Source organism: Gymnoscopelus braueri (genome assembly GCF_963280865.1).
Source record: "Gymnoscopelus braueri genome assembly, chromosome: 4".
Lineage (NCBI taxonomy): Eukaryota > Metazoa > Chordata > Actinopteri > Myctophiformes > Myctophidae > Gymnoscopelus > Gymnoscopelus braueri.
This window is the reverse complement of record NC_137605.1, coordinates 58,287,980-58,298,648: the sequence shown is the minus strand read 5'-3', so window position 1 is coordinate 58,298,648 and position 10,669 is coordinate 58,287,980. Positions and strand designations below refer to the sequence as shown.

The 10,669-nt window shown below is 42.0% G+C and overlaps 1 protein-coding gene across 1 annotated transcript in view; it reads right to left on the bottom strand.

Annotated features, from left to right (window-relative positions):
• Positions 1-1,561: 1,561 nt before the first annotated feature.
• The window catches only part of LOC308083696 (uncharacterized protein), a gene marked incomplete at both ends in the record, with an annotated part of 38,554 nt that continues 29,446 nt past the window's right edge, over positions 1,562-10,669 (bottom strand). Inside the window, 6 exons of the mRNA XM_080426009.1 lie at positions 1,562-1,727; positions 3,916-3,978; positions 5,591-5,723; positions 7,177-7,356; positions 8,933-9,017; positions 10,413-10,428. Of these exons, the coding sequence (XP_080282135.1) occupies positions 1,562-1,727; positions 3,916-3,978; positions 5,591-5,723; positions 7,177-7,356; positions 8,933-9,017; positions 10,413-10,428 (643 nt within the window). The remainder of the gene's footprint in view (positions 1,728-3,915; positions 3,979-5,590; positions 5,724-7,176; positions 7,357-8,932; positions 9,018-10,412; positions 10,429-10,669) is intronic.

The window sequence follows — 10,669 nt, the reverse complement described above, 5'->3', positions numbered from 1 at the left end:
TAGTGCCGCACTATGAGCTTGTAGATCTGCTATTTTTTGGAAAAATCCTGAAAATTTGTGCAAATCTTTGAATATATACTTTATAAAGTGAACATTTGTAACTCAAATCTTGGCTTCTGGGGTCCCTGGAACAACATATTTTGAGATGGGGGGGGGGGGGGGTCGGCGGACAAATACTTATCATTTTGGGGGTCCTTGACATGAAAAAGTTGTGTTCCAGGGACCTCCCCAGAAGCAAAGAATATGTATTCAAAGATTTGCACACATTTTCTTCAAAAATAGCAGATCTACAAGCTCATAGCGCAACACTAAGTGCCGCACTATGAGCTTGTAGATCTGCTATTTTTTAAATAGCCAAAGACATCTTAAAATGACACAGATGAGTTCCCTTCCCGGTCTTAATGGATTTTAGCAGCACCACTGCCCCAAAATGAACAAATTAACTAAAAGGTATTCATCCCACCCTACTAAATGCCTACATTGAGTGCTACGTAGGACATCGTACGTTCAGTTTGCAGGGCTGTGCTCTCCGTTATTCTTTAGGCCTGACTCATACTTAGTGGCTCGCATAAAAACAGCCCAGCTACAAGGTTGTAGATCGGCTGTCCTCAGCAGGTTTTTTTTTCTGTTTGCAGGGCTGTGCTCTCTGTGTAAGTCCTGTGGTAAATAACATGAAGTTGGGGCGGTCGCCCCGAATTCAGAGACCCTTGGTTTTACAAGCAGCATACCCTGTGTAGGCCCCTATAGATCCCCTCCTACCCACCACCACCCCGGACACCCCACCAGGCATGGATAGGGCCTCCTCATCTTCCCTCTCTTGCAGGTGTAGAGGGGAGAGAGAGTATAGGTTGGCTGTGGATGAGTGACTCTCTCTCTCTCGCTCTCTTTCTGTGTCTTTATGACTGTCGCCCACCTCTTCTCTTCCAGAAGTGTTGTGTTCAGGTCGATTCCTCGGGGATCCAGCTTTCTTTTCTTTTCTTTACTGTGGAGAGAGATATACACATTAGAGATGTGCGCATTGACTCATTTCAATTTCTAATTTCAATAAACATGCCCTGAAAATGCACGTTAAGTGTTGAGTTTCTTTTTCCCCCCCATTTCGTTAAAAGTAACGGTTTTGGACATGCAAGGTTTCCATCCAACAGTGACGATAATGTGTGTGTGTGTGTGTGTGGGGGTGCGCGCGCGCGTGCGTGTGTAGGCCTGTCACAATTTTTATAAACAAGCTTTATACATTTTTAATGTATAAACCTTTTTCAGCATGGAAACATGCTGAAAAATATACTTTTATACTTTCCAAATAATGTAAAAAATATTGTGACAGGTTGTAACCTGTCACAATATTTTTTACATTATTTGTTAAATATGTCTGTAATTTCTTTGTATATTTATGTTATTTGTCATATCTGCCCTATGGACTTTTGGATTCTAAGCCTAAAAGGTAACCAGACATATGTTTTATTCATAATTATGTTCCAATGTGCAATGCCGAAAATGTAAAAAATATAAATAAATTGTCAATTGCAATTATTTGAGCGACAATTAATCGTCAAGTAAAATGTCATAATCGTGACAGCCCTATGTGTATGTGTGTGTGCGTGTGCGTGTGCGTGTGTGTGTGTCTTACAAAGCAGATGTTGGTCTCAGGGATGATGTCAGATAGAGAGACAACGTCTTCCTGTCCAGACAGATTGTCAGCGTTGTCCAGCATGGCCTCTGCTCCCACACTGCTCCATGCGGACGTAAAAACATAATAGACACAATGTCAATATTTCATACAGAACCCATTAACTCATTGACTGCCAATCGCGTAGATCTTTTTTTTTCTTTTTTTTTTTACCCAAAGACCAAGGACTGGAGATATGATTTTTCAAAGATCTAGACTCCTATCCACTTCCTTGTTAACTTAAAACTTAAAAATTCTGTATCTCGGCTCCTGAGTACTTTTTGTTTTTCAATGAAAAATCTCTGGCAGTGGGCAAACGCGGCCAGAAATAATTCAGGCAGTGCATGAGTTAAGAAAAAAAAAAACAGATGTACAAGCTCGCCTTGTATGACCTTGTATATCTGCTGTTTTTGAATAGCCAACGCAAAAATCTAAAATGACACGGATGCTTTCCCGGTTTTAACACATTGACCGCCAGAGGTTAATCTCATAATGTACTCACCAGTGCCAACGTTTTATTGTTGTTTTTTGTTTTTTTCACGTCGCCATAGATCTTGTTAAAATCCTTAAGATTGAGCCGTACACAGTCTGTTTACATCGGCGACATCTCCCTGCGTGTACCAGTCCAAACCACGTGTCAAACGGAGCCGCCATGTTTGAGTTCTGACCGTTTATGTTAACATGGGAAATGCGAGGATGAAAAACTACATGTTTACAGGGGCTTTTACAGGGCTTTTTGTGTACGACTTAGAATGGAGGCAGACGGGAAACAAAAAACGGGATCGCACTTCCGGTCAACTTCGGGTGGTGTTACACTGAAAATGGTCCCCCTAGAAAATTGAAAAAAAAAAAAAATCGAAAAAAAAGGAAAAAGCACCACAGCCCGTAGGCTACGGGATCGGCGCTTAACCGTTGGATTTAACGGCCCGTAGAACTACGGGCCCGGCGGTCAATGTGTTAATGGGATAAGCCTGACATTTTGGGTGGATACGATGATTTAGCTGTGATTAATTTTCAAATATGTGTATTTTATTACTCAATACTGACACATCCCACATATTACAATAAAATGGTAAATGGTGCATTTATAAAGCGCTTTTATCCAAAGCGCTTTACATAGATTGTGCATTACATTCACTCATTCACACACACATTCATACACCGATGGCGGAGGAAACCATGCAAGGCACCAACCTGCTCATCGGGAGCAACTAGGGGTTCAGCGTCTTGCTCAAGGACACTTCTACACTAACTCAAGGGGAATCCGGGATCGAACTGGGAACCTCACGGTTCCCATCCGGCCGCTCTACCCCTGAGCCACTGCCGCCCCAATAAAACTAATAACGAACTCTAAAAAACTAAGCCTTTTCACAAAATAACATACTAGCAAATGCACTTTAACTAAAATGAAATTGAAGACTACTTTTTCACTTTCCCCCCCACTCAAAAATAGTGAAATCTACAAGCTCACAACTTTGCTATTCATCCTACAACCAAGTATATAGACCAATTATTTATTTACCAACATTGAGACTAGATGCACAGGTGATTGTTTCATGCGATCAATTCTCAACCTGTTGTTTCGGGGTGCTCTGGTTTCAGCGCACCACAACCCCCTCTTCTGTGTTGGCTAGTGCGCGTCCTAGCGAGACCTGACAGAATGGGTTTCATTTGCAACTAGTATGACGCTTGCAACCAGTGTGACGTCATCTATTAACACATTGAGTGTTAATAGATGACGTTTTTTTTTCATTTTTTTCAAAAAAAAAAAAAAAAAATCAATTTTTAGTACGGCACATTTCATTGTAACACCACCGGAAGCGGAATTATTTCGGGATCCCGTTTTGCCGATCCCGTCGGCCCCCATTCTAAAGCGCACACTGAAACTCAATTTTCTCCTTGTAGTTTTTTCTCCTCGCATATCACTGTTTAACATAAACCGTTCTAACTACAAAAATGGAGGTCCGTTTGACACGTGGTTTGGACTGGTAGACGCAGGGAGATCTGGGCGATGTTTACAAACAGAGCTCAATCTTAAGGATTTTAACAAGGTCTATGGCGACGTGAAAAAAACTAAAAAACAAGAAAACGTTGGCACTGGTGAGTACATTATGAGATTAACCTCTGGCATGGAATGTGTTAAGGGGTCTATAGGAGCTTAAATTAAGCCCTAGAACAATTTAACCGCTGCTTCCACTTTGACAAATTAACTTTAAATAACACCCCATGATGCCTTGCAGTGACGTTACCTTTGAGATGCACTGTGTTCCACGTCTGTGTTGGCTGACTTATGAACCTCTACGCCAACAGACCTACAGAGAGAGAGAGAGAGAGAGAACATATTATAATAAAACTGATAGTTCCATCCATTGATTCTGATTGGCTGAGTCCCGTTGTAATATACTCGACAAACACACACCTGGACCGCATGAATCAGTATCACTGCACCATATCGTTTACAATATTCACCTTAAAGTTCCATGGTTGTTTTTATGATGGCAAAGTCTTTTTTGTGCAAGATTTGACAACAAAGGGATTACTTTGGCATTCATGTGCGCAGCAACTTCCTTTTTTGTGCAGGCAGGCCCGAGGACTAACTTTCTTGTCATTAAAACTGTTTTCATTGAGTTATATTTATGATTTTCATGTATAAGGTAACCATTATTAGAAAAGCAATAAGCCATGCGAGGCCATGTGATTTTACAACAGCGAAGGGGATGTTATGCCTTCCACTCCGCGCTGTGCCTAAAACCCCCTTAGCTGTTCTCAAATCACAGTGAACCACACACAGCCTTGTGTGGCTTAATGCTTTAGTAAACACCATAATGACTCAATTGAGTGCATCAATTGTGTAATATTGGTTTCCGCAATCAGCCAAACATGATGATTTGTCATGAAAAAGGCTAATCTCAGGACTTATGGTATGATCACCATAGACTGTAAAAAAGAATGGACAGCGTTACGCCCATAGACTCTACAGACCGTAAATGAAGCCTATTTTTCAGCAATTTAAATTCTGCCATCTTTCTATATCACGTCATATCCTAAGCAACCGGAAATTAATGCTATTGGTTTGGGACTAGAGCGGGGGCGGGGAATGAATGCTATTGGTTGTGTAGCTTGTCAATCAAAGCATCACAAGGTAGCCACCCACATCACAAAACCCACCCACTTGCATTGAGATATTTCCATTGACAACGGCAGGGGTAATAAAACAGCGAAACCACAGGCCATTCATATTAACTGTCACTTCCTATATAGACTCAATTTCAAAGGCGGATACTGGGCCCTTGGTTATCACACGTGCCAGTAGCTCAAATGCTGCTAGCTATTCCACACCGTTGTTTCATATTGAAATTAGGCTGACAGGAACTTAAGGTTGGTTAGATATAATGTGACCTAGTGGACTAGTGGAGGTGAGGAGGGGGCCAGTGTCTACAGATATATATATAATGTTACCGTAGTGGAGGTGAGGAGGGGGCCAGTGTCTACAGATATATATATAATGTTACCGTAATGGAGGTGAGGAGGGGGCCAGTGTCTAGAGATATATATATATAATGTTACCGTAGTGGAGGTGAGGAGGGGGCCAGTGTCTACAGATATATATAATGTTACCGTAGTGGAGGTGAGGAGGGGGCCAGTGTCTACAGATATACATAATGTTACCGTAGTGGAGGTGAGGAGGGGGCCAGTGTCTACAGATATACATAATGTTACCGTAGTGGAGGTGAGGAGGGGGCCAGTGTCTACAGATATATATAATGTTACCGTAGTGGAGGTGAGGAGGGGGCCAGTGTCTACAGATATACATAATGTTACCGTAGTGGAGGTGAGGAGGGGGCCAGTGTCTACAGATATACATAATGTTACCGTAGTGGAGGTGAGGAGGGGGCCAGTGTCTACAGATATATATAATGTTACCGTAGTGGAGGTGAGGAGGGGGCCAGCCCGTTGCTGCCTAGAGATGAAGTGGACAGGTTGGCCTCAGCGTCACCGGTACTCCCTGCAAGAGGAGGGGTCCTGGGAACCAGGTCTGGTCTGCCTGACTGTACGTCTGTGTTTGGGGGGGGGGGGGGGGGTGAAGTTAACAAACACAAGTTTACACAACTATCAAATTGTTAATTAAAATATTTAGTTTTGTTTCATCTCATCTGCACTCATTAATAACAACATTCATTCATCAGTTCATCTCAAAGTGGATCTGTAACCATTTTCGCCCTGATGAAGAAACATGATGGCAGTTGCCTTATACTATTAATAAAGGCTTTTCCTTCGTTTTACGAGTGCCCTGAATAGTCTGTTGGGTTTTCTCACGTTTGATCCGTGAGCACCATAGATACTTCCAACTACTTTTAACTAGGGCTGGGACTCGATTAAAAAAAATAATCTAATTAATTAGAGGCTTTGTAATTAATTAATCACATTTTAATCGCATACCAATATTTGACCTGAGAACAGTGAAAAGCAATTTTTTCAAATGGATTTGGGCATACGTCTTTAAGTACATGTACTCAAGAACTGTACTTAAGTACAATTTTGAGGTATTTGCACTTGACTCTCGAGTATTTCCAATTTCTAATACTTTTACTTCTACTCCAGTAACTCCACTATATCTCAGAGGCAAATATTGTACTTTTTGTGCGCGTAAGGGGGGGGCCATCCATTACAGATTCTGATTTGCCCAGGCAACATTATCAAGCAGGCATCATGTTTTCATGCACTGTGCTGGCTGCAGTTGACTTTGTTGTTGTCTGTCATGTCTGAGAAGTGAGAACCACCGTCTGTTGGTGCGCTGCTATGATCGGTCCGTCTGAAACTCGTCCAGTGAGAAACGTTCCGCGGTGCAAAAATAGGTGCGATTAAAATGCGTAAATTTTTTTAACGCGATAATTATTCTGTAATTAATTGATCGAAATTAACGCGATAAAGTCCAGGCCCTACTTTTAACCATCTCCTGCAAGCACCCGGTTGTTCCGTTTTCTCTGGATCTGTAACCCCTTTCCTCTAATGGTGGCCTGTGTGTATTTCCAAATCAGTGTCTGGGTATTCAAACCTTTAAGAAGCAGGTATGGGTTATTATAGTTAAAGGAATAGTTCACCCCCAAAATTACTTTTTTCCCCATCGATTAGTCACCCCATGGAGACTTGAATTCATGGATATATTTCTGTGGATAATTTGATAACCGGCAGCTGTTCCGGTAGGAGACACAAAGAGTCTCCTTTGTGTCTTGTGTCCGCTTGTGTCCGCTGCCTGCCGGTCATCAAATTATTGGCTTAGGAATGCGACATAAACAGAAAAATATCCATGAATTCAAGTCTCCATGGGGTGACAAATCGATATAAAAAAATGTATTTTTTGGGTGAACTATCCCTTTAACCAAAGCTAAAATTAAAAGGGAGAGAATAATTGTTAAATGAAACTAAGAAAAAAATGAATACAAACCTGAACTAAAAAATAGAATGCAAAAACTAACTAAAGTGAACCAAATTGAATTGAAGTTGTGTACCAGCGTCACCCTCAGTCTCAGTGCTTCTATAGTGGTGACTATGGTAGAGCAGTCTGGAGTCCGGGTTGGCAGCAGAGTACCCCGCGGCGTAGGACAGAGGGGTGGGAGCGTTGAGCGTGGGGTTCCTCCTCAGACCCCCGGGAACGCCGCCTCGACTCTTCTTAGATGGAGAGGGCTTCACTGCAACCACAAAGGAAGGGAGAGGGACACATGGTCAATAACACCACCACCACCATACTGTACTGTTATGTCATCCAACGTGTCAAACAACATGCTTATTATTTACTATTCTTTATTCTTGAAGCTTAGATGTATCTCTATATGCTAGGGATGTCCGATATTTTCGGCCGATATTAGCAGTAAATCCAAAGATTTACTGCTCCATTCACTTCCTGAATCACTTCCTGGTTAAAAATTCGGTATCTCGGCTATTTTCAACTGGCTGCAATTATGGAACGGATTACCGCGATCAGATTTTTTTTCTTTTCCGATTCTACGAGACCCCTGTGTGTGTAATGAGGGGATCGCCATGAGGACGGTGATCATGGAAAATATTCTGTGACTACTTGAAAAGTTAAGAAAATCGTTAAAAATGCTGGCAGAGGCTTCAGCCTGTTTTAGAAAACCCCTGGCAGTGGATGTGTTAATAAGTTACAAGAGTTCTTACTGTATGGTGTGTGTGATATGAAATTAAATGTGAGTTTACCATAATCCTTAATCATATTCCATCATATTCAAGGGCTCTTGTAGAGAAATGAGACAGACTCCAGTCAGTTTCGAATTAGAGCACTGCAGAGGGCAGGTGTGTGACGCTGACGCTCCAGCTGACGCTCATTGATATGTTATAGTTATAGGCATCAGAGCAATTATGCTTCTGCACTGTCAAATAGGCCAACAGTCACACACCTGTGACTGGCACACACCTCTCAGCAGGTGTGTGCTGGTAGCCTGGCATGGCCAGACTAACAACTTATTTTTTGCAATGGCAGATTTGTCTGGAACCAGGCTAGTGTGCTGGCAGGTTGCTCAAAACAAGAGTGATTACCCACTGAAGCATATTGGGGGATTTTGGCTAAATGTTTGGAGGTGCTACCCACACGTTTAGCTGTGGTACTCATTCCACGATTGCACGATCCATACAAGTTGTACCTTGTTATAAAGGTGACTAATCAACGATAAAAATTGTATAAAACACAATACCAATTGGTATTATTGAAGGGGAGAAATAATCGATCAAAGTAGAGCCCGACAGGCTTGCAGACCTCTAGCTTGTGCTGATTGGTCAGCTACTGCTGTATCAGCCCTTTGGGCTGGTAACAGTTATCACCCCCATGGCCAAAAACGTTTTATGCCTATTTGAGTGGATCAGATTTGTAATTCGGATTTGATTACTTAAATGTATATTTCTTATTGACATAATGTTTGCTATGATAATTCTATGATCACAGATCGGATATCAAAGTGATCCAAATGCTTTTGGGGCGTTTTGAACAACACAAAATCCAAATCACATCCACTCTCATTGGGCCTAGGGGATGATCACATGTTCCTCTCTGTTCTTGTTATCACTCCCCTCCTGCAGGACATGTGATCATGTTTAGAACATGTAACATGTGATCATGTTTAGAACATGCAGACTTACATGTGATCATGTTTAGAACATGTAACATGTGATCATGTTTAGAACATGCAGAATTACATGTGATCATGTTTAGAACATGTTACGTGGGATCATGTTTAGAGCATGCAGACTTACATGGGATCTTCTTAAACGCGGTGTTACACATGAACTGCTGGAAGCGCTCAGCGTAGAAGCCAGGCCTGTGGACTGACACTGTGTCCTGCAAACAGCACACAACACACAAACACACACACACACGTTTGTAAAGACACCTTAACAGACAACGTCACACTGATAAGAACCAGTATGCGCGCAGGTCGGCAGCAAAAGAACCCCAACGCTCATAAGATGCAATGTAAAAGTGGTCACAGCCTCAAGCGTAACAATGCATCCCATCAAACTTTCAGATGTTTTTTCCTCCCAGTGTGGAGGAATAATGCTTAGGAATTTTACTGTGATCTTTCGCTCTTGAAATATATATTTCTTGGTTACTGTTGTGTGTAAACAATAATAACAATTCAAAGTAGTTGTCCTCAAAACCCCACCTCCAGTGGCTGTCATAAGAACGGAGGGAGCGCTCTATGATCATGGCACCAGAACCTGCTCTTGCTCGCACAGCTGAGCCTAATTTATGCTCCGTCCCGCGAAGGTGTCGCACGCAGAGAACGGCAGAGAATAGCTGTATGTCAGCTGTTCTCGGCGCGCAATACCGTTGCGCGATGAAGTATATATGTCTCGCTAGGGCGCACCTCACTAGCCAACACACAAGAGGAGGTTGAATGAACTGAAACCAGCGCACCCCAAAACAGCAGGTCTGTTGGGAATTGATTACATGAAACAGTCACCTGTGCGTCCAGTCTCAATGTTGGTAAACAAATAATTGGTCTATTACTATAATTGTAATTTGAGGACGGTTATTATACTGTTTGCGTTCAAGTCTGAGTTTAACCTTGTGCCAGTGTCATTCTCCCAACACAGACAATCTTTCTAGGAGATAGCTTTCTATTTTGAATACAATTTTCTATTTAAAAAATAAAAAAATTATATATATATATATATATATATTGTATACCGGTAGTTTGCAACTGTTCTCACATTTTTGTGTCACAACACACGTTACGGTTCTGTCCCATGTTTGAGAAACACTACTCTGCCACCAAAATGTGGAATGCCCTGGCTGACACCATCCATTCAAAGATGTGTAACACTGGTTTATTTCAAACCTGACCTGAAAAAAAATAAATAACATCCATCAGGAGACCACAAGGGGAGGTAAACGTAATTTCCCAGCTCCTTTGAACACTTTGTGTCTGTATTTATTGATTTGACATGTATCATTGTGTTAATCTTTTATGCAATAAGCCACTAGGTCACTGTTTACCGTAGATTTTACAATGGCTGAGAGGCGTAGCAAGGCACGATGCAGAGCAGAGTGCCTCCAACCCTCTCAGCCATTTTTTAAATGAAGGTAAACAGAGACCTTATTGGCTTACAAATATGGCAACATGAAAATCATACACATGTCCCCATTAAAACAGTTCTTAATAACAATTCACTATACAAACAACTTCTACAAGAAAGTAGTTCCTGGATTCCCACGACAGACGGCACAAACCAGGAAGAGCATCTTCCTGGTTTAGGAGGGAATGGGAGCACCCCTCAGTCACTCAAGTCGTCCTACCGATACAATTATGGCATGCGGGCGGTGCTTCACGGCCGGGGGCTCCCCTTCCCTCATTCTTCTACTGATACGCTGAGTCACAAATAACACACCTGTGACTGATAAAGCTGATCTAAGGTGTATATTATAGAGTTTTGTATCACAGGAAGGATTGGGACTATCCGTTTTAGAATCACAATGGCTGCGGTTAC